Source organism: Astyanax mexicanus, chromosome 3 (genome assembly GCF_023375975.1).
Source record: "Astyanax mexicanus isolate ESR-SI-001 chromosome 3, AstMex3_surface, whole genome shotgun sequence".
Classification (NCBI taxonomy): domain Eukaryota; kingdom Metazoa; phylum Chordata; class Actinopteri; order Characiformes; family Acestrorhamphidae; genus Astyanax; species Astyanax mexicanus.
The window spans coordinates 49,073,139-49,098,843 of NC_064410.1; the positions used below are offsets into that span (position 1 = coordinate 49,073,139).

Genomic DNA, 25,705 nt, shown 5'->3' on the forward strand with positions numbered 1-25,705 from the left:
TTTCTTTTTTATATTACTTAATATTCTCTTAATATTATGTTATTCTTTACGGTTTGTCAACATTTCATGATGAGTGGACGAATAGAAATGCTGCAATATTACTTATAATATTTCTGTACACTAACCTCCACTGCTTTGAAATGAATTAACATTTTCCCACAAATAAAATAAACACCACCATATAAAATGTATTGAACCTCATTTTTGGCATAAGAAAAAAAGTTATGATACCTAAGTGAATATAAAACAGGACAATATATAAGAGGTTGTTTGTTGGTTGATGGGGATTTATTGTCACTTCAGCACATATTTGGCTATTTGTGGCATACACTTTTTTTATATGTGCAGACAAAGCAAAGTTGTTCAAAGGTTTTAGCATGATAAGGGAAATATATTTTGCTACATGTGTATTAAATTAGGTGTGTGAGGTTAAAAGATGTGATAAAATCTTTAGTATCTTTCCTGGTGTTGATTATTTTTTATTTTTTTTAAATGTCTTTTATGTTCTTTACTTGGTAGTAAGATTATCTTATATGGTTTCATCGTTACCAGGATGTTGTACGGTTGACAAAATGGTATTTCATCCATCTTAACAATGGCTGAATTGTTTGCAGTTTATTGCAATATAAGAAGTAGCAAATATCTATGTTCACAGTATACTATAAAAAACACAGCCGCATACACACAGATAAACACATTTTATTTTCTATTTTATGCCTGAATTAAATAAAGTAAAATGGTTTAAACTGTGCTTGGGTGGCCTTAAGTAGGAATGTGACAGTTTGTTTAATTAATCTTTTTTTGGACTGAAAGGATGTATTCCTTTTTTTCTGTCAGGTGGGGGTGGGGAGAACACGATAAATCAGTCCTCTCTCTCACTAGATGGCGCTGTGTGCTTTGCAGAAGTACTGATGTGGAACCCCAGCCACAAAAACAAACAGCCAAGCCAAGGCGCTCTCTCTCTCTCTCTCTCTCTCTCTCTCTCTCTCTCTCTCTCTCTCTCTTTCTCTTTCTCTTTCTCTATCTCTCTCTCCCTGCCTGCCTCCCTCTCACTCTCTCTCTCTCCTTAGCCAGGAAGACATTTGTAAAATCCTTTCACGGACGTGTTCTGAAACAGTTAATACTAGTCAGGACAACTCTGAGTGCAGACATGTGTGAAACAAACACAATAATGTAAGGAAAATATTTAGGCTTCGGTTCTCATTTATCTCTCACAGTATCTGAATTAAAGGAGTGTGTGTGCGAGTGTGTGTATATGTATGTGTGTGTGTGTTATAGTGTGTGTGTGTGTGTGTGTGTGTGTGTGTGTGTGTGTGGAGACTGGATTTGATGAGCCCATTGCCTTTAATTTATTTCTAATGGCTTTGTAAGTGTGTGTTTACAAACATATAGCAGAACCCCGAGGTTTATAAGGCGCATACTGTGGAGAAAATGACAGACTCCACGGAGTGTTTACGAAACAGGCCACTATACTCAGACACGCACACGCGTGCTCAAACAGAAACATACATCTGTAGCTACATGGTCCATGTCTTCAGCCACATGTTTAACGCACTACTAAGCATCTCTGAAGCAGGCCTTAATCCTTAAACGGCTCGTCTGCATGGTTAGCTCTGCACAAACGCCTGCTTTCTGCTAACAAGGAAATTACAGAAGAGAGACGACTTACTGCCACCAAGCACTCCTCCACGAACGACGTGAGCATGTGAGGTCTGATAGTGACCATGATGTCCCTAAAGTCCAGCGCAGAGATGGCTCCAGTCCTGGCCTTGTCCCTCTGAGCGAACGCCTGTCTGGCATGCTCCAACTGCATCTCCTGCGGAAGCAGCAACACAGGTTTAGTTACAGTAACGAGCTGACAGGTGATGTAATACTGTCTGCATAAAATTCCCCTCTTTATTTTCTGGTTTAGATTGTATAAAGAAACAGATCTGGGCACAACCACTGTAACATTTTATTACGCACTTATTCAGGAAAAGAAAATACAGAATATATAGGCTGATAACATTTAAAAATCAAGATACCAGTTTCTGAATCAGTTTCTCTGATTTTGCTATTTATAAGTTTATGTTTGAGTAAAATCAACATTGTTGTTTTATTCTATAAACTACTGAGAACATTTCTCTCAAATTCTAAATAAAAATATCATCATTTAGAGCATTTTTTTGCAGAAAAAGAGCAATGGCTGAAAAAACAAAAAAAATCAGAACTTTCAGACCTCAAATAATGCAAATTAAACAAGTGAATACTCAAAAAACTTTCTGTAATCAATAATTCGTGGAGTAACCCTGGTTTTAATCCAGGAATAACCAACAGTTTTTATGCATCTTCTCCTCCACCAGTCTTACACACTGCTTTTGGATAACTTTATGCCACTCCTGGTGCCAAATTTTAAGCATTTCAGCTTGGTTTGATGGCTTGTGATCATCCGCCTATTCTAGAGGTTTTCAATTTGGTAAAATCAAAGAAAATCTTTAAGTGGTCTCATATTTTTCCAGAGCTGTTTTTAAGAGCAAATGCTAGTAAATAGCAGAAACTTACTAAAGTAGTATTAAACATTTTAGGGGGCATTCTTTTCAAAAGCAATTTTATAAATTATGATAATTAACTCTCATTTGTTTTGGTACAACACAAAATATTGTTAAAACATTACATATAAATATAGTATCAATTTAGTAACATTTTATCCTCATGCTAAATCTCGGGTTCAGTCAATTAAGTCTTGTATTAAATAACTGTAACAAAAGTGATAAGTGGAAAGTGGTATTTGGACATTATTGTTAAATAGTTTAAATCTGTAATAATGATTACATTTTCCTATAATCAAAAGTCCATTCTTGTTAAATTAAATCAATAAATGTTATTAATATTACCAAGAAAAACAATACAGTTACAGAAAAACCTTACATCTATATTCTGGACAAAAATTAAATCTCTTGCTCTTACATTTTGTTAAATATTTTTTAAAAACTGACAAACTAAAATCTTCCAATTGAAAAAAAATATATATATATATAAAGATTTATTTTAATTAAAGGTTTTAACTTTTTCAGTGAACACAGTATTTTGCAGATACTAAATTGTTGAATAACAGCGGTAATATATTGGTTATAAGGTTATAAGGTTAGGTCCTAATAAAAACATCAGCCGGAATAAATAAACTGTGACAGAATTCCCAATACCTCTGTGTCACTACCCCACAACTTTACAAGGTTGTTTTATAGGAAATGACAGATGGATTACTCCTGTTTTTTGTGCCTGGCTAATCCTAGTAGTCACATGCAAGTCATACGGCCCCACCACTGCCATCAGGTAATCCTGATACTGTTCCTCCCACAGACCCAACACGGCTGGCTTTCAATTAGACCACAGGTAACATGTAGAATTTACTACGACATGCTACTTCTACACTGTCATTATTAAGAATCACTTATATACTACAGCTCTATGAACATGCAGTGTATATTTAAACGTATTTAAAGATATTTCAAGTCAAGTAGTTTTATTGTCAATACTGCATATGTACAGGACATACAGAGAATTGAAATTACGTTACTCTCCTTCCCAATTTTACAGCAAGTTCAGATAATAGATATAATAAAAGAAAGAATGGGAGACACTATGTGTACAATACAGCAGGGACACAAATAGACATACATGAGACAGAAACAAGGTGCAGTAGTGGTGGGGGAGAAATAGATATATAAATATAAGTAAAAAAAAAGAAATAGATATATAATATAAAAGAGTGGGATATTTCAAGCATTTGGCATTATAGATTTTAAATAATGAAACTAATATATATATATATATATATATATATATATATATATATATATATATATATATATATATATATATATATATATATATATATTTAATAGACATTTCAAAAGGTAAAAATACTGTATGTAGCCATTTGACATATTAATCAGTAGTTTGTAGAGTAGTTTGTAGAGTTTAGCAGCTAAAGACTGAGGTTTCACAATTCTGCAGCAACAATTTCCAAATATTTTACAATAATGAAGAATGGGGTGTGTACAGTGTAAGGCAATAGGTTAGTGTTTCTTCAGCCTCTCCAGTGATTTCACTATACATTTAACTATACAGAGATGAGCAGATTATTAGACCACAGTAAAACTATGTAAATTAAGTATTAAATTAAAAATAATAATACTTATAGCATTTAAATATATATATATATATATATATATATATATATATATATATATATATATATATATATATATGTAGAAAGCATGATAACATCATTACATTATAAAACTTTACTTCAGCTTAGTCTGTTTAATAATAGCTATAAATAATACATTTTAAGTATTTAAAATGTTTTCGCTTAGGTATAATAGATATTTATATTTCTTTAAATCCAACTACAATAACTCAAACAGGATAAGTTAATACTGTTGCTATCTTCTTAATGCTATGCTACTTTAAATATTTACATAATTTAATAAATGAATAATTAAGAAAGTACATAGATATACAAGTCAATAAATTCATATTAAAATACATAAGTCAATTAATTTAAATTCAACAAAAATATGCAACCCATGTAAATTTACATATAATTTATTTGAGGCAAAAATATGAGCGCTGGACAGAAGGAGGGAAAAAAAGTGTTGAAAAGCAGAGGAAAAAAAAGCCAGAACAGGAGCTGGCCTGCATTCTGCAGTGTTGGTACAGCCACCACCACATGGGACTGCACAACAGCCATGACTCAGGGCCTCACTGTTTACAGTTTTAGCCTCTTAAAACCTGTGAGTGTTTTAGAAACATGGTTTTTATTTTGCGGGGGAGAGTCGAAGCCTCTGAAAGCCAATGCTGAAACCGCCTCAGCATTTATTGTTACTTTAATTGTCCTTGGATGCAAATAAAACCTTTTGACGAGGCACCTCTGTTTGGATTATTTCAATTCGAGTGCTCGCAATAAATTCACATTTAAACAATAAAACGCCTGCTTAGAAAAAAGCCTGCAAAAAAAATAAGCCTTCCGAGGTGTTCTGGATTTCATCAACACCGCTCAGGTTAAAAACGTTGCTGCTGGATGCTGGAGAAAGTTTCAGCCCTGGCACAGAAACGATCGGGAAGCGCCAGGTTTCTGACATGGTGTCATGTGCCACATCCCTGTATGCCAATATTATGATATGACCATGATATCACACACACAAGAATGGAGTCAGCCTTGAAATGTAACCAATACTAATCTTTGTTGGGGGGGGATTTCCATTGCAGTCATTCTCCACATAATTTCATCCTACATATCTCCATCTGGTACCCTGTTCCTATTGAAGAGCAGAAACTATCGAGGGTGGGCTTAATAAAGGAAAAGCCTGAACTGAAGCTGCTTTATTAGCACCCAATTCAAAACACATGGCATACTCATATACTACAAATATAACTCTCATGAAAACAGAGAGATTATATAAGGACATGAGAACTGCAGGACCACATGGCTTTACTGTTTTAGTGGTGGATTCAGATTTACTTCACACACACAGCACAAATAGTAATAGATCATCGCTGTCATGCAAAAGCCTTGTTTCTTCAAAATGTCAACTTTAGAAAAGAAGAAAAAACATTCTTTACTTTTAATAGAAGTCAATGTAAAAATATGTAATTCCAAGTAATTTTGCAGAACTTTTGTTGGTCCGTTCATTCAGATTTTTCCCATAATGTAAACAACATCCAGATTCAAACTGTACCAAAGACTGAAAAACAGAACAACTATATACTACCTGATGTTACTGAGCATTCAAAAACATATATTTTAGACAGAATTGAATGCTACCCATTAAAGTTAATAATGTTTTTTGGTCTTTAACGATAAAGTCTTATTTATAGTATAGTTCTGACTAATATTGTGCAGTAACATAAAAATGTTGGTATACACCTCTGAAAGCAATACTATAGAAAAATTGAGATCCCCCTACAGTTGGGAAGTGTAATTCATACTTTGAGCTACAACTAAAGGACACACTTTTATAAATAACAAAATCAGAGAAACTAATTTAGAAACTGAAGTGGTCTCTTAATTTTTTTTCACAGCTGTAACAATGTGGACTGAGTCAGTAGAGCAATATTACAGGATGTGACACAAATATGACTTTGGTTACGCACTGCTACACAGTTGTAACAAGCACTCGCCTGGCCATTTTACCAAATATACCTACTCTGACAACAGCAATGCTATTCTCGTGTTAGATTTAATCATTGACTAGGTGTTTCATTCAGTCTCATTGCTGCACAGGTGTATACAATCAAGCACCTAGCCATGCAGTCTGCCTTTACAAACCCATTCCTGTTGTGACAGAATGGGTGATTCTAAACCACAGTTTGATGCTTTAATAGGATGGCATCGATGCAACAAGTCAGAGTAATAAAGTACAATTTCTTCCTTCATAGAAATTCCACCATCAGCTGTGAAGGATATTATTGAAAAGTGGAAGAGTTTAGGAACCACAGCAACTCAGCTATTTGCCTAACCAAGTAAAGTTACAGAGCGAGGTCTCTGCTCACTGAGGAGTATAGTGCAGACAAGTCTTGAAACAACGCTTTACTGATTCAATAACTGCAGAGCTCCTCACATGCTGGCAAACAACTCCATATTATTGCTTATAAACTTAGAATGGGATTTGAAAAAAACTCCTGTAGGTGTAATTTGAAGGCATCTCAATATTTTGAAAAAATTGTGTATGATGTGCCGCTTTGGCTTATAGCTATTTCCTATGCAGTATGGGTTTAAACATTTAATATGTTGCACATGGATTACAAATATATTATCTTGCTTGGGTGATCTTGCTTTGATGATCTTTGCAAGGGTATCAGTACAAAATAATCAGAAACTTTTACTGTAACTGTAACTGGATTTTCTGGATAAATTTTAATTCAGATGGCAAACAACCATGAAATTAGGTCAGCTCACTGTATAAAACAAGTCAAATGAGACTTGTATTTTTTCATGGCTAAACTAAACCCATTACAGTAACAGGCCTGACATGCTGGAAACAACTGAAGTCAGACAGGGCAAGTCCTGAAGACAAAATTCATTCTGCCTTGGCTGCAAACACAATATCAGTGTGTTTCTCACAGTATGTTTCCTCAAAGCCATCTGGACCAGGTTAGGTGTAATATAAAAAGCTCATTCAGATATAGCGAGTGTAGATGCAAACTTGGCACAGTCGAGCCTTGCTCTCCCTCTGCCACTTTCAGGTCTAGACATTATAATGGAAAATGGCTCGCATGCAGCAAATACAAAAGACTGTAGGAGCACCAGCGATACCATCATTTATAGAGGAGAATGTCTACCTGTTTGGAGGAATCGCTGGGCTGTATTTGGGTTACGTCACCTAATGAGAAACAAATGCTGGCATTGGAATATAACTCCAGTGTTTCATTATTGACTAACTAGGTCAATATGGCTCATTGTGCTATGGGAGATTGTGCCCAGAACACTCTACTCTTCGTCAATCCCAGCAAGGCCATGCCAGGCAACAAATGCATGCATCACTGCCATCCAGCACAGAAGACACAATCTCTTTTTATCTTTTCTGATACTGATACTGAAACTGAAGAACCTAGAAAACCTCATATCTCCAAAATGGCAACTTCACAGAAGAAGAAGAAAAAAACTCATTTTGGAGCATTCCTATTGGTTCGTTCACCAACTGCCACATTCTAATCATGTCAAAAATTGAAAACAATGAAAAATATATATACACAAGAATATGTCAGTAAATACTTCTAAAGAATTATTTTAGTTACTTTAAGCTGGACCAGTTAAAAAAGCATAATCCATCCCAGGCATGGGCCAGAGGTGCATAAAGCCCCCCCAAATCACTGACCTGTGGGACAGTGGAACTGAGCTCTCTGTAATGAGGGTGCTTCATCCTGTATTTTTGAAATGAGTTTCAGAGTTAGTTGTCACTAATGCTGTTGTCATTGAATGCAATCAAATTCTCACAGCAATGCTTAAGAATCAAGTAGAACGTCTTCCATAGAGACAGTTGCGCCAACAAAAGAAGGACAAACTCTTAATTTCTTTATTTTGGAAGAAACATTGGATAAGCAGATGCACCAAAACGTGTGTTCATATTGATTCTATATTATATAGCATGAACATTAACAGCACTCACCAGAAGAAACTGTGTAAACTCTCCATAGTTGAGGTGTTTCTTCCGGTCTTTGCCGAAATGAAGCTGAACAAACTCAGAATCCCAGTTGAAGGGGATGTGCTGGTGAATAGTGGTCTGTCCAAACACTTGTTTCACATCCTCTGAAACATAAAATCAGCGGTCAGAGATTGCACAATCAGTCAATTTCTATATGTTTATAAAAAATACAAACGATAGAATAAAACTCTCTATTGAATACTTAACTGAAAAGCTTCAGCAGTGAGTGTTACATGGACCAACATTACTGCACTATAGCAATATAGCATTGACACGTATAAACATGTATAGTGGTCAATGCTATGTGCTATGAAATGAGATAAGAATTAAGACAAATAAAATTATTTGTTCATTTTCATTCATTCAATTATTTGTTCAAAACGGCTGCAAAGAAATTCACTTAGGCCTTGTGCACATGTATTTGGATATTCTTAAAACTTAGACATCCCTCCCTCTATTTTTAAAAATATTTCTGTCCACATAGACAAAAACGCTTGTATGAGCATGCTAGCCTTGTCTTTATGAGGTGACAGCACCTCATAAAGTGGGACATCAACATGCTACGAAGATCCCAAATCACACACTATTCTTTATCCAGTATTCTATCCTGTCATGAAATTAGCATTATATTTTTATTTGTATGTCGAAATCTGAAATCTATTGCTATCTGTGCACAAGTATCTAGTTTATTGACTAATGTAGTTTGCTATATGTGGAGTAAGGAAGTGTTCCTTGTCCACATGACAACAGTGAAAACTATTTTCAGAAATATATATTTTTGAAAAGCTTTGATTTCAGTGACCAAAAGCAGCATTTTCTTGTACACAGGAGACCAAAAAGCAGACAAGAAATACTTTTAAAATATCTGTGTACGTGTGGACAGGGCCTGAAACTCTGGATTTAGGCAATATATTCTTTTTTTCTTCACAAAAAACCTTGCGAGAAGTAAAAAGAAAGAAATTACAGGGGTGCACATTTTACTTAGGACCATTCTTCTCTGAGCACGACAGCTCCAACAGGTTTCGTTTTTAATGAGGCAATAAATAAAATACATTACTACAGAGTTTGACTGTAGCGCTGCTCCAGCCCTGCGTTTATGGAGCTGTCAACACTCAAGCTTTTCTTTCTTTTTATCTCTTTGGCAGGAGTACAGTCGAGTAGCTGGCACATATTTCAGACTGCATGTTTATTAACTGTATTTCACCTAATTATGAATTGTGGGAATGGGGAGGAAGGGGGGTGGGTGTTGTGGGGTTGAGTCAAATCATTCCGTAATTGAACTCATTTTGAAAATGAAAAGCTCGATGTAAAATTAAAATGGCAGTTTACTGAAGGGAAAAATGAACTGGCTTAAAATAACAAGTCACCTTTAAAGCCTTTAATGGCATTAAGAGAGTTAGAAACAGGAGGGTCCTGGTTCCTTTGACATTGCAAAGGCACTGACTTCAGCCATATTCTGTAATGCATCACAAGAAACTGACTCTGAAAAGACCATAATGTCAGTCAGGAGCTATTTGTTATCTAAGCTAAAGTAAAAGTGTCTTAGAACGTGTGTATGATGCATAATGTATATGACATTAAATGTCAGTGCAGATCTGCACTTTACTTCACTTCACTTTGCTTTCCCTCCCCCAAGAGAAGCCTAGCACAAGCTGTACTATTAATTAACCTTTACAGTCACAATAAAACATCAGACCTCTTAATTATGACATCGAAGCGTCACATCTAAATACCTAATTGATCAATTTAGATAGGAGAATTTACATATATGCATAATATTATCAAGCTAAATGATCATACTCCCTACTGACTACAACAATTAGAACAAAAGTTTCTTTCTCTCTGGGCTTAAGCAGCATGTGTTGTGCATCGGAAATCAAGTCGAGCTGATGCGGCTCAGCTACACGAGGCAAACACTGGGCTGTTTAAATCAATTAGGGAAATGTGAAACATGCACATGTGGCAGTGGATGTGTATCACAGCGCCCCAGAGCATTTAGATAATAATGACAGGAACATCTTCAACCCGCGGCGAAGGTGTCATCCCGATCGCTCTGTCCCAGTTCTCTGTGCCGTCTTGTCAGCTTAATGGGTGCTGAACTTGAAACCCGTGTCAACTGTGGGCCAAATGAAACCCAACTGTATTTAAAGGAGCGAGAGAATTATGCCTCAGCCCATGGATCAATGAAGCGCTAGTGGTTTCCCTGATGGAAAAAACATTGTCTCTCAATCTGTTCACACTATAACTAAAAGTTCAGTATTTCAGCTACATATATAAATATAAATATTCTACAAAAGACAGCACCAGTCAAAATTTGAACACGCCTCTTCTCATTTAATGTTTAATGTGTTTTTTCTCTGTATTTATGTTTTTTTTACATTGTAAATTTAAAATTAAAGACATTAATGCTATACAGAATGTTTTCTACTTTAGATTCTTCTAAGTATCACATCAGTATTTTAATCTCAGTGTCTTCATGAGGTAGAGTCACCTAAAATAGTTTTCTCAGCGACTTGAAGGAGTTTCTGGAGGTGCTGAACAACAGTTGCTGCTTTTCCTTCATGCTGTGAAGCTCCAGCTCATCCCAAATCCCCTCATATCACCATCTACTACATGTTTACTACATAATTCCGTATGCATCTCTCATCTATTGGGATGTCCTTAAGTTAAAATACAATGTAGAAAATAACTTACATAAAGCAAGACAGAAAAGCACAGAATACAGAAGGTGTGTCCAAGCTTTTGACAGGTACTGTATTCTGCTAAATTATTTTACAGCTACTTCTTAATTTTATGAAACTTAAATACCATTTAAAAAAAAAAGCTTTTAATTTGAAAAGAGGGACTCAAGTGTCAAGGAAGTGTGACGCAAGTGTTAATGCAAGCAGTTGATTCAGGAAAGAAAGCTGTTCTAATTCCTTAGTGCACAACAAAACAACATTTTGACAGAACTACAATAAATTAATTTCATATCAAGACCATTGAAAAAGCTGTTTATTTGGTGAACAGGCTGAGTTAGCTCAGTTAACATTACTATCCTAGCCCTGTACAGCTTGTTTATTTCAGCTTGAAAAATGACAGTTTATTAAAAGACAGGTAAACTAAACTAATTAATATTTCACCTAAATAATGCAGGTATAGTGTAAAAATGAACTTGAACCTGGCATTTATCAGCTCTCCCAATTTTTGGTATTCTATATAGCAGTGCTCCAATATGCTCTGATACACTACACCACGCTGCGCTATGCTATCAATGCCGCAGCTGATAAAAAAGGCCAACAGGAAACACTGCAGTTGTTTTAATAAATTAATTAATGAACTGAAGTCACTGAAATAAAATGATGAGCATTAATGTGCCTGTCCTTAATAAACCGGACTTTAAAAGAACAAGACAATGTAAAAATGCACTCACCGAAGGTGGCCACTCCATTGCCAGTTTTGTCAAACAGCTGGAAGGCGACCATAAAGAGAGCATCTGGTGCGCACAGGACGGACTCGAAGGCCACAAACTCCTGAAAGGAGATCAGCCTGGAGAGGAGAGAGAGACGAACAAGTCTTACTGGCTGGAAGCAGCTCCAGCATACCCCACAAAACTGCATTATTGTATGATGAGTGGGTATCAATCACTGATTACTGCTTCTCACAGTGAAACAAAAAAGGTAGCACATATTTTCATTGTGAACACTTGACACTTGAGTGATTTGTTCAGCTGTAATTATCAGCCTAAAATTATGATGTACAAAACATCTAAATACACGGTCCAGTCTCAATTCTAGGCACAGGGCTTAAGTGAATGACAAAACAAATTGACATAACAGGCTATTCATCTATAGCAATCTTGATTGAAGTGCTTCCAATTTGACTGTCAAATGTCATTACCTCAGCCACTGAAAACGGCAACAGTTAAAATAAAGCTCTCAGTCCCCTTCAAACCAACTGGAAATGCAGTACATGAATCCACTGCACTGAGCAATAAAATGATCTGTAAAATCATGAACCCATAGTGCTATTCACCTTATTTTCAATGTTAACAAGAAGAGGGCCATCTTTCTGCATTTGTGTTTGGGGAGACAACCAAAACATTGAAATAAATGACATCCACAACTAAAATGAACATACAAGATGAGTAGTACAATATTCTCATTTAGAGAGTGTCAAAACAATTAGTAAATGGGGAGAATATTGCTTGAAAACCATTGTTACATTTAGGTGGAGAGGTGAAAGCAGGTCTTCTTCCTTTTAAAAACTGGTGGAAGTTGTAATTTAGTGGAATTTATAAGTCCCCGAACTTTATGTGATATATTGTAAAGCAATGGGAGACTATGCTCTAAGTAATAGTAGCACTGTTGGGTACCAAGCGGTCTTAAGCGCTGCCATCAGCTGCCAGAGCCCTGAGAGAGCACAACTGGCCTTGTTCTCTGGTGGGTAGATGGTGCTCTTTCTCCTCATCACTTCTAGGGTGATGTCAATCAGCACAAGGCGTCTGTGGGCTAATGTATCGGAACCGAGTCGCTGCGCTTTCCTCTGAGTGCGCTGTGATGCTACTAACATTGCTGCATCAGCAGCAGTTAGAAAAGAGCTGGTGGCTGACTTCACATGTGTCGTAAGCGGCATGTGCTTGTCTTCACTCTCCTTGTTTTGTGGCATCACCTGTGAGTCCACTGCAATAGCCTACTTCAAACTAAGGTTGCACAATATTTTTAAAAAGTGACATTGTGATGTTTTGTTGTTCTACAATATTTATTGTTTTCTTACAAGATTGCTCCAAATGTCTATTGAAAAACTTGTAGCATTACCTTATGTTACATTGCAAGTTCAGCGATGCAAGTATTACTCATGCACACATTGCAATGACGATGCTATATATACACAATATATATTGTGCAGCCCTACTTCAGAATGCACTCACTTTGAACACAATGCAATCATAACCCATCAGATATTAAAGGATAAAAGTTCTAAAACAAGGCAGAAGAATTAAACTCCTGCATGTTGGTGTAATTCTGCAAGACTGCTCTAAGCCTAAATCATAAGATCAAGCTCTGAATACAATTAAACGAATACTAATCATAACGCTACTTCCAACTTACAGTAGTCAATATGGTGAGTATGATCTCTACCAACACTCATTTTTCCTCTCTCAGTCCCTCTCCCTCTCTCCCTTTCCCAGGCTTACACACAGTCTACAACACACATACACACACACACCCCTCATCAAACAAGCCATTTGAACATTCGCAGGAAACCCTGGGGACTGTGCAATCTAGTCTTTATTTAAGCTAAGTTCAAAGTTCCCTCAACTCCATTATGAATTTCACAAATGGATACAGTAATTACGCGAGGTCAGTACTAATGAGCAGTCCCCAATGCGTGCATCTCTAATTTATTTCAATTTCCAGGGAGCAATGATTACATTTTCGTGGCCACTCTAATTAATTTTGTTACTGATGAAATTCAAAGGAACTGAGAATTTACACGCCTCCAGCATGCAAAATCAGGCATATCGCAGAGTCAAGAGCAGTTGTTTTATTAACTAAGCTGGCAGTTGGAGAACAGCAGCCTGCTGCTTTGGAGTGGGTGGCGGGCCACAAAGCCACTCCGCTGAGCCCATGCATCAGTGATTAAAACCAAAGGGAAACATGCTAAGGCTACTGCTGCTGCGAGTGCTGGGACTTCTGTTGCTCCAAGTACATTTAAAACTTTTCTGTAAAATAAATATGCCTAAATTCCAGATCAGAAGTAATGTTGGTGAATTTTAGGACTTTTTTTCCTTTCTTTCTTTCTTTTTTTAAAAACAGTTTTTCCTTAATGCATAACCAAGTACAAAAATTGCACTGCAGAAATAAAATAATTTATTAAAATACTTTATAAATACTAAAATGTAAAATGTTAAATAAAGATCTTTATAGAACTGTATTCATGTGTAGTCCAAAAACCCAGGAAAAGCAAAATCATGTTTTTTAGTTACAGATAAGGCTGCAGCTCATATCCATACTGAGAATTTGTACTAAAAGTTCATTTGTACCAAAAAAACACCATGAGGATCATGGATGAGCAGATATCCATTACACTACTAACCGTGATAAGCGCACAAAGACAAAGACATTTGGATAACATACATCATTTTTACTATAGATATATTTTTTGATGCATTTTATGTTTATATCTGATATACTGTGTTTATGCCTTCACAATCTCATCCACATTCTCCAAATCATAAACTCATATGGCCCTACATAAGCACCAAGGTATATTGTTCGCTCTTTTACTGACACCTGTTTTGGATGAACACTACACCTGAAATGAGTTTGTGAGATGTCTACATTACATAGATTCTCTCAGCACAGACAGACAAGGCACTGTCAGAAGATGAGCCCTATGATGGTTGATTAGTAATACCATGACTGGCCATACTGGAAAAAGACTACAAAATACCATGCTGTGCATTAAAATCAGGTTTTAAATAATCAAATCAATGCAGAACCTCTTCCAACCATCAACTAATTTGGCACTGGATCAGAAAGACGTGTGCATTCTTGCAGTGTCATTACACTTTCTTTTTGGCTATACAATACATTCACAGATTTCATATGATGTTAAAGGTGAAATTCAGAACAAATTAAGGTAATTTATTATTTTATGAAGCACAGGAATGCTGTCAACTGCTTGTTTTCACCCCTTTAAAACTGTGAAAGTTGTTATGCAATGATTGTTTACAGTCTTGTGCTTCTTCAGGTCATGGAACATCTTAGAAGGAAATCAACCTTCAAGCTTCATGTTTTTTTCCCTCCACAATCCCAATTGCTCTGGTGTATGTAAGAGTTCTCATCTGCCTGTTCTAACCACAATAACCTCAGAGCTGAAGACAGGAAATGAGAACATGTTGCATTTTGTGGTCATCTGATATCTGACGTCTTTTTGTCTTTGTTACTGTGTGCTGTAGCTATTTTTGCCTTTAAACTGAAACGATTTACCATAGGAAACAAATACTGTGACTGTATATGCTTTATAATTGCTGCACGTATACAACAGTTTAAAATGTATGCCTCCGTCCCCGTATTAGAATCCATTCTAATCATCACTCAGAGGTGCATTTATGCTTGAGAAAGCCCATGTATGACCACTAAACTGCATGGCTTCAAGAGCAGAAAGGAGGCTTTTATCTTGTGCTGGTAAACACTGTCGCTAAAAGATAACAGAAACACTATTTACAGACTTATTATTGCAGTAGCTTAGCGTAGCAGCTTTTATCCATGACAGGTGAGGAGAAAGCACCTTCAATAAGCTCCGGGCCTGTCATTGTCACTGACAACCCTGCAGAGGGGACACTGGCTGTTTTAGCTTTCCCTGAGTGCACACCTCAGACCAGGCTGAATGCACACGGGCACGGCCTGCTATTTTCCCAGCATGTCCTCTTTACAAAGTTTTAACCCCCAAGAGACTAAGGAGTTTCACACTTGAAGAATTTTTCATCAAAAATGGAGAGGGAGGAGGAAAAAAAAAAGAAAAGAAGAAGAAAAAAAAAGATTCCGAATGTGTCTGACATATCTTTGAGTCAGCAGGGATGTCTACATGTGTGGAATGGCTGATTTCGAAAATGCTGGCGCAATGCCTCTCAAACAGGGCTGAGCAAATGAAAGATTGAAGTGAATGAAATGATTCGAGGCCTGATGGATGTCCCTGCATCGCCTGATTTTCTCATGCGCAGGAGGAAGCTGAAAATGCAGTCCGTTGTTTGCATCCACCTTGCCAAGGAGACGCTCCAAGTTATTCATCTAAATTAGATAGAAATCAACCTCACTTTTATAACAGGTTTACTTTGGAAACATTCTAAAGAAACAGCAAACAGACACAGATATACTAGAGGACAGTCAGTTTCATTGAAACAAACACTGGTTTTTGAGTAGGGGTGTGCCATTTTGTATCGTTCGCAAAAAAAATAGCAAACATTTTTAAATATCACCCACCCCTAATTATCACATTAGGGTACTACATTTTGCATTTTTAGCAGAAGAAAAATTCACACTTCTCTTTTTCCCTTATGTATCTACTACAGACAGAGCTCATCTGACCAGTATCATTTATTTTACTTCAGTTCTGGATATATAGAGATATTTGGAGTGCATTATTTGTATCATGACATTCTGAATCATTGCCTTCTGTTACAAATCTGATAAAATTCTTGTATCTTTTTTAATAACTCATTTAGGGGTGTGGCATATCATATCATATGCAATAGAAAAATGTAATTTTCATTTTCTTGCAGTAGTGTATTCTTGAAATAATTTTTACATTTTGTGTTTTGTCATATTGCCATGACTACTATTATTGCGAAAATACCATGAAATATTGTGATATTATTTTAGAGCCATATCACCCACACCATTTTTGAGTAAATTAAATTCTGAATTTGTTCAGATTAATCTTATCAGTTAGTTATTAAGTCATTCAGTTATTTGATTTCCCTCTTAAGTCATACTGGTTTACTAACAAATAAAGCAAATAACAGTGATTATCCGATTAACAGATCATATAAACAGATATATATCCTATTAACAGAGATATTCTAGGTCTAGGATATTTGAAAGACAGTAACTAAACAGCTGGTTCTCACAGTCTCATAGTCAACGTTCTGTTTGGGCGCTGGAGCAGATGGATGGCAGCGTATCTATGTTACCTTCTGGCTCTCTCTTTTTAGTCAGGTAGTTATAGTCAGACATACTGGAGACTTTTAATAATGTTCACATTCTCTGTACTCTAAACAGCACTAACTGTATTCTTTTACCTTTTTCTGAGTTAATGACTTCTCACCTCTCTGGCCAGACACTGAGGGAAGTTTGGACCGTTGTGCTCTCCTGTTACCCACCACAGACCAGCTGCTCCACCTCCAGCTTCTGCTGCTACCTGCCTCAGACAAGCTGTCCACTCTCTATTACTGACCACACTGAAATTTACATGAACTCTGTTTGCCAATATTATTAATGTTTTTATTATCACTATTCATCATCGTAACACCTGAGCCTAATAACAGAATTATGTGGTTGTACGGTGACATAATTAATAAATAAAAATAATTCTGGCCAGAGAATGCACCTAACTGTGAAAAGTCTACTCTATTTCTCAGTTGGTCTTAGTTGTACCCTAGCTAGTGCTGGAAGGTTAACCAAATTAATTAGATTATTCAAATTACTATTTTTTTTTAATAAGATTTACAAAATGAGATATTTGTACATATTTACATAAATAAGCTGCCCGATGGAATCTCAGTAGAAACCTCATATAACTCTTTTATGTGGCAGCAATTTTCATATTTTACACTTTTCTTCAACTGAAACTTAAGAAGGATATTTTTGCATCTTGTTCGATATAAAAACTGCTTGTATGGTTGAAGGGAATTGTTTTATTGTGCCTGCATGGATTTTGACCCCTTTGAAAATAAATGTAAAAGAAACAACAGTTATTTGGTCGCTCTACAAATTGAAAAAAAAAAATGTTTAAAACTGTCTTTTTTCAGTTGTTATGTGACAATTAAAATCATAGTCAGGAATATATTGAAATCCTAACAAAAGACACATATGACCATATCAGTATAAACAAAAAATATTATCATTAGTAAATTAAAGCTATTTTTTATAGTGCATTTACCCAGCCTCACTATATAGCTATCATACTGTGTATGTCTATTATAAACACACAATATAACATAAAACACAAATCTAGTGCCAACAGAAAAGGTGTAAACACGAAACATTTTTTTTTCTTTTGTTTGACTTAATCCAACAATCTTCCCATTATTTTTGGAACCCCTACAAATAACCAAATGAGGCTCAGATACAGAGCTCAAGCCATGATTCTCTAATAGTTATCCCTTAATAGCTGTGATGCAGCCATTTATCCAGCCCCAAAGTCACACAATGCACGGCAGCTGAATGGCACAGGCAATTACAGAGCATGTGTGCCTCTCCCTGTTTAAAGCAGCCTCAATAATGTGTGCAGCATGACCACATGCACTCTGCACGCCACAGCCCAGGTGGTTGCCGTGGCAACGCACAATCTTTTTGACTTACCCTAACATTTCATTGGCCATCATTATGTATCATTAAAAACATACATATTAATGTAAAAGGGGTGGAATCGGCCTCCTGAATGGATCTGCACCTGAGTGCAGCGTTGTGCATTAAGACTTCTGACCCTTTATTCCAGCGCGGGATTAAAAAATAGGAAGATCCAGCTGCATTATCCTGAACCATCAGACAACAAAAGCTTTGTTTATAACCGCTATGTGTAGTGCACACTGTTTTAAAATAAAACAAGGGGTCATGGATTATACAGAGAAAACATTAAAAACCTCAGAATTTCACTCCTTTGTACGTTCATTTAAAAAAGCATTTAAAAATGGGGGTCAAATATCAGTGAACATGAGTCATGAAAGCAATATAAACTTCTGAATGAAGAAAAGAACAAAACAATATTGCCAATGAAAGCTCAAGACTATTTTTACATTTCATTTGTGTGTTGGTTTAATTTCTAGACCCTGTTTTTAAAAGAAATATGAATAAATTGCCATTTGACAAACACAAACCAACTCAACTAACCTTACAGCAGACCTTGATCTTCGCAAATTAAAATAAAATGAAGAAATGAAAACCCACCCATTTTTGGTCTGGTTCACAACACCCGCCAGCAAAGCTGTGCCTTCTTTGGACAGACTGATGTTGGTGTGTGCATGGAGAAACCTGGACACAAAGTCCTCTGGAGACATGTAGTGTTCCCCATTTTTCTCAATGCTGGCATACTGTGAAGACAAGAAGCAATGTAAACGATGGTTCAGCAACAAAACAATAAATCATTTTGACAATAAAGTAGTACAAATACATTTCTACCATTCTACCATGGTCTGCTGTTTGGTTTCTGGCTTCTTAGACATTTAATGCTGTGCAGAGCTGACTGCTAGCCAGCAATCTGTACAATGTGGATTAAGATAAGGTAAGAAGATCCATTATTATGCATCATAGCTATAATACTGTAATTACATTTAAAAGGACATAATTTTAACATGCAGCTTAACATAAACACACAAGTGTCTGTGAATTTAGGGGTAAAGAATATGTTGTTTCAGTATCACAAGAGCAATGTGTTCATGAACAATATTCCCATGGCAGGACATCCACTGTCATGTATGGGAAATTAAACCAAAGACATCATGGAACAACTCACTTAAAACAAAAATAAAATCCATACTGTTCTTGTTTTCCATGACATACAGTATCTACCAGAGGCAGATATCTGTCCCATAGCATTCATTTACTCCTATCCTGGATATACACTGTACATTATGAATATCATGACATTCTGGATCATTGATTTCTGAACAAATATTGTGAAAATTCTATACTTCTCTCTATTTTATTACTATATTGCAATACATATGCAGCAGAAGATTTTTTTCTGCATTATTGTGCAGTCCTAGTAGATAACAGATTGCACTGACCAACTTCACATTTCATTACAGAGAGTGTAATTAATGTTTAACTGGACTGAGAGAGGCACATTTTGAATAAAAATTAAACTTACCAAATTCAATACTCATACTGCTCCAAACAGTGGTGGTTGTATTCTAAAATGCTTTTTCTTGTAACAAAACATTCATTTGATGGTTACATCAAATTCAAGCCATTGAAGCTCTGTCTTTGGACCATGAGCCAAGGCTAATGTGACTTACGCAATATTGGCAGGTGCACCATCTATGTGGCCCACATCACCCAGGGTGCTCTGATCTCTAGCCCAGTAAACAAGAAGGGCCCACAGCTTACCTTCAGGAAAATAGCTCTGAGCTCTGTAGGGTCAGCCCTCCTTACAACCACCTGTCAAATATAAGCAAACACTCCATCACTGATATTTACAACCATGTTTTATATCGGGTCATGTTCACTCTACACTCTAAAAAACAGAGGTACGATATGAGTACTTTTTTGTACTCGAAGGTACACTCTTTATAACTGTACCGTCAAAGGTACAATATTGGTCTTTACAGGGTCAGATTTGTTCCCTCTGAAGTACAAAGTCATTTCTAACAGCAATAAGTACAAATTTGTACCATTTAACCAGCCAAAGGGTACATTCAGTATTCTGCATCACTGTACTAATGAACAATATATATTTTAATTGCACATTTTTTATTTGAAAGCCAGACAATTTTGTATCATCAAGTTTTTGAGCCATATTTAGTTGATGATAATGTTTATAATCTTTATGATCTTTCCTGCCACAAAAACCATGGGTACAAAAAAGGACTTTCACTGAAAGGTACTTTTTTGTGCCTCAATATAAGGTACAGCCCCAGCGACAAGCTTTGTACTCTTTTAAGTACAAATCTGTACTTATATTTCTTAGAGTGTATAGACACAATTTACACTTTACAATACAAACACATTATTTCCTCTCCTCTGTTTTCTTTAGCTAATAAGTGCTACTGTGTAATGTTTCTGGCTACATTTAATGCTTAAATGTTTTAAAATGCATGAATCACTCTCTGTACACATGGCAGCAAGAGGGAGAGAGAGAAGAGGGAGAGAAGTAGGGACAAACAAGACTACAGTTATCAAAGCTTTGCGGATTAAGGTTTCTGGTAAAGGTTTCTATTGTGTTCCACAGGAAAATGCAGTTCAGTGCACACGTTAAAGCTAAGGTAATTAGTAAGTTTTACTAAAATATACAATATATAAAAGGTTTCACTGCTGTGAGGTCAGGATGTTGGATGATCACCATCCCTTTTCATCCTCAACTCACCCCAAAAGTATTGGATGGAGCTGATGGAGTTCCATCGTTCCAGAAAACACAATGCTTGAGGGATTTATACACATCTAGCCCACATATGCATTAGGTAGGGTGCTATTAGGTGTATTTTTACTGTATCTGCTCCAGAGAGTCCTACTAGCAATAGGGACTATACAATACGTGATTGCATTCATTGGAAGGGGTAAACACAAATACAGTGGGGTGAAAAAGAACTTGCTTGCTTACATTTTCAGAATATTAAACAAACTTTAATATCAGTCAAAGACAACATGAGTAAATATAACAAGCTGTTTTTAAATTATGATCTAATTTTTTAAGCGGAAAAAAAACAACTCAAACCAACCTGGCCAGTAGAAATCACTTAAATAGAACCTAGACAAACATCTTGCTAAAGCCAACAAACATTTGATGATTCCCAGGACTTTTGGGAAATATTCTGTCGACTGATGAGACATAAGAGAAACTTTTTGGAAGGTGTTGGTAGTGTGATGGTCTGGGGCTGCTTTGCTGCTTTATGACCTTGACTACTAGGTGTATGTATTTTATTAAAAAAATATCAAGAACTAAAACTGTGGCAGAAAATAAACTGTAGTTGGGGTCAAAGTTGTGAGTCTCTGATAAATCACAGTAATGGTATATACATTATTTGTAACTTAATATGTAATATGTATTGTGTCTACACTCCACAAGAAGCATAGTGGGAAATCATCTCAGAAAGAATCTAGTTGCAGTCTTGATATTAGTGATCCCCAATTTTTGCAAAATCTTAGCTTGTGAGTACAAAGTCTGTGAGTAAAAAGTCTGTGACTTGTCAGACTTAAGTCTGTTAAAAGTCTTTTTAGAGTGGTGTAGTGTAGGGGCAAAATAAGCCATTAAGGTTAAATCCCTACTGAGGTTTAAAGGTGACCACAGGTAAAGAAAGGTTTTTACACTGGTTATAATCGACACTGACACTGCTTATTAAACATCCCATTAAAACATGGTGATGAACTCCGGAAGTACAGTCAGCTTCCTCACTATCTAAGTTACCTAACTATCTAAGCTAGCTAGCTATTTACCTTCATGTCTGATTCTTGACCAGCACAGACTCTTTCAGGGCACACAGAACTAACCCGGTTTAAAATGAACTAATTAAAAAACTGAATCAAAGTTTGGGAAGTTCTCCGCTGTGTTTTGGTGCTGCTGCGCTGACAGACACTGTCTCAGAGGTCATTGACAGGCGCCGGTTAGCCTCCAGCTCGGACATTAGGGCAGTTAGCCGGTGAGCTAACGGGCTAGGATAGCGGTGCTGCCGGTTCTGCCGGGTGAAGGTGAGCCGCTAATCCTGCGGGTCCGGGGTCTGATAGACCTCAGCCTGCGGGGCTCTGCGCGGGGTTTTCCTCCGTCCTTCGCCGCGGGGGAGGGAGTTAAAGCGGGTCCCGGGGAGAGGAGAGCTTACCTTCGCTGCCATGCTCAGCAGGATGACTTCCTAATCGCGTGATGACGTTTCCATGGAGATCATGTGCGAGATGCGGCCGTGAGGCGAGAAGGCAGGCCGGAGCACCAGTGGGCGTGGCTAAAGGGCGGAGCATGTGTCAATCATTTTGACTGCAGCCAATCAGATACTACACTTTCGTTGTCAATCACTTTTTATTAAGCCAATCCTCAGACAGACCAAGCTGTCCATCATTTTTTACTGCAGCCAATCACCTTAACAGATCTGTTAAAAGAAGGCGGAAACTGCGGTGCTACCGGTTAAACGTAGCGCGATTTAAACTTCTGAACAGCGGTGAAGCTGAATGTGTATAAGTATTTTACACAATACTACATTAACAGTTTAAACACATTTATGTGCTACTGTAGTTAGTCCTGCCTATATGCCGCTCTTAAATATTACATTACATTACATTACATTACATTTGGCAGACGCTTTTGTCCAAAGCGACTTACAATATTGAAGTGCAAATAATAGAAGAGGTTAAGTACAAAAATAATAGAAGTTAAAAATAAAGCATCTATAGATAGGGCCTTAAGGAGGTCAGAGGGAAATAATGGGATAGAGGAGTAGAGAAGAGGAAGAAGGAGATGAGGTTAGAATTAGTTAGTTTGTTAGAGGTGTTAGGAGAGTAAGTGCTCTTTGAAGAGCTCTGTCTTCAGGAGTTTCTTAAAGATAGTGAGAGATTCTCCTGATCTGGTAGTGGAAGGTAGTTTGTTCCACCATTGGGGAACTCTGTATGAGAACAGTCTGGATTGCTTTGTGTGAGTGTTTGGCAAAGCGAGGTGACGTTCATTGGAGGAGCGCAGCGGCCGGGAGGTAGCGTAAGCCTTCAGGAGCGAGTGCAGGTAGGAAGGAGCCTGTACTGTCATCACCTTGTAGGCGATTGTAAGCATTCAGAAGTAACTGAATGAAAACGTTAGAAAAGCCCTGACTTTTTAAAGATTAAAATACTTGTTTTTCTGGAATGGCACTTTCGTGATTTTTTTTCCTTTATTGCAGTAATTGCATTAAATCGTGTATACGTATGTGTGTGTGTGTGTGTGTGTGTGTGTGTGTGTATATATATATATATATATATATATATATATATATATATATATATATATACGTACACATACGTATACACAATTTAATGCAAGACAGACAGACAGACACTTTATTGATCCCCGAGGAGAAATTTTGGAATTACTGCAATAAAGGAAAAAAATCACGAAAGTGCCATTCCAGAAAAACGAGTATTTTAATCTTTGATTTAAAAATATCAGGGCTTTTCTAATGTTTTCATTCAGTTACTTCTGTTTAAGAGTGGCATATAGGCAGGACTAACTACAGTAACACATAAATGTGTTTAAACTGTTAATATAGTATTTTGTAAAACACATTCAGCTTCACCGCTGTTCAGAAGTTTAAATCGCGCTACGTTTAACCAGTAGCAACGCAGTTTCCGCCTTCTTTTAACAGATCTGTTAAGGTGATTGGCTGCAGTAAAAAATGATGGACAGTTTGGTCTGTGTGAGGATTGGCTTAATAAAAAGTGATTGACAACAAAAGTGTAGTATCTGATTGGCTGCAGTCGACAATGATTGACACATGCTCCGCCCTTTAGCCACGCCCACTTGGGCTCCGGCCTGCAGCATTACATAGATGCGTGAGGCTGCGGGAGGTTCCCGCCACTTTGGACAGCGAGGACCCGGATGTGGGAGCATCAACAACAGATTTCTGTAACTTGTTACTTGGTTTAACTGAGGAGTAAACTACTGTAATATGGATATAAAGTAAGTGGTTAAAACGAGTTGACGATATAAACATAATTAGTTACACATTTTCTTACTTAATTTCTTGAATTGTTGTTAACATTTTTTAAATACTACCTAACCAGTTATAATAAATTATAAAGCATTTTAGCTAGGTTTATAGACTTAGCTATTTTACTGACTAAAATGCAGACTAAACTCAATACAACTTAATATTAAGACTAATCAACTATGCAATATTAATATCATGCTTTACCAATTAGGGACAAGCCCTGAATCATTTAAATTAATGAAAGTAGCCTTGGAAAGCTATTAAAATTACAAATACAATTTTGACTTAAGGTACATAAATTGTCACCAATAATTTATCTTAAGTCACTTTTGACAAAATAATCCATTATTCTAAAAAAGTAAAATGAAATGATCCTATCAACTGAGGGTGATTTTACCACAGGTGGCCAATCAGAATCATGAGGATATGATTTAGAAAAAAAAGTCAATAGGGCCGTTTTTTATGAAGGTTGTGAAATGAAAATGACAATAGTCCTCTAATATGGGTTATGACATTAAGACAATAAAAATACTTGGCTAGTCATAGTTATTGATCTTATACTTGGCTAGTTAACTAATATAGCTAATAATTGCTGACAAAGCATTTACACATTGCTTCTAATGTAAAATAATATGTAGCTAGTCATTGGATTTTTAATGTAGACAGTATCCTAAATAGATCAATCAACAATTTTGTCATGTAAGGCACAGTTGTATTTTTTTTTACTTTTTGGTGCTTTTAAACAAAACACTTTTCTAATTGTCAATGATGTATCTAACAAAGGCAAGCAGCGTTTGCCTAATTTTATTTATTTCACCCCATTTCTGAATGCAAAAAGTGTCATGACTCCTGTTTTTTTTTTTTTTTCTTTCAATATTGTATATTCAATGAAAGATAGATAGATCAGATTGGGTATCACACTTTCTAAATTTTACCTGGTTCTGGACTGCAACATCCACTCTGACCTGGTGACATAGCTAAGAGGTTTGCACATTTATTTCTTCCATTTTTAATAAATGAATTGCATAACAAATAACTTAGCATAATTTAGCATACGTTCTAAAAATCACTGAATTAAAAATTAACTGCAAAAAACAGTCAAGTATACATAGTTTGAAGATAAACAGTTTTGAGAATTTAAACTATAATCTGAGAAATGTACAGATTAACTGTTTCCTGTTTTAAATTACTAGACGGCATGAACAGTTAGACTAATAAGACTATATACTGGATATAGATGGACAAAAATGAATCAGCACAGCATGTAATGTTTAAAAAAACATTAATTCAAATGTACAGGAACTCAACTGGCTTACAAATTAATTGAAAAGCTCATATATAGATCTAAAGATTTTGGATAGAAGATGCAAATAGAAAATGCTGTTTCTTACATTTACTTAGACTTTTTAATTTTAATCATGTATTATCTGGTCAA

General features: G+C 36.3%; 1 protein-coding gene across 2 annotated transcripts in view; it reads right to left on the minus strand.

The window, feature by feature from the left end:
- The window catches only part of LOC103028716 (calcium-binding mitochondrial carrier protein Aralar2), a 59,810-nt gene extending 37,289 nt beyond the window's left edge, over positions 1-22,521 (minus strand). Inside the window, exons 1-6 of one of the 2 annotated variants that reach the window (XM_007259823.3) lie at positions 22,426-22,521; positions 20,003-20,053; positions 18,842-18,984; positions 11,602-11,717; positions 8,154-8,293; positions 1,670-1,816 (exon numbers count right to left, since the gene is read on the minus strand). In XM_007259823.3, the coding sequence (XP_007259885.3) occupies positions 1,670-1,816; positions 8,154-8,293; positions 11,602-11,717; positions 18,842-18,984; positions 20,003-20,053; positions 22,426-22,437 (609 nt within the window). In that variant the 5' untranslated portion in view covers positions 22,438-22,521. Of the gene's footprint in view, positions 1-1,669; positions 1,817-8,153; positions 8,294-11,601; positions 11,718-18,841; positions 18,985-20,002; positions 20,054-22,045; positions 22,394-22,425 lie in introns of those variants that run through there. The other variant, XM_007259824.3, reaches the window with a different exon arrangement.
- Between the last annotated feature and the right edge of the window lie 3,184 nt (positions 22,522-25,705).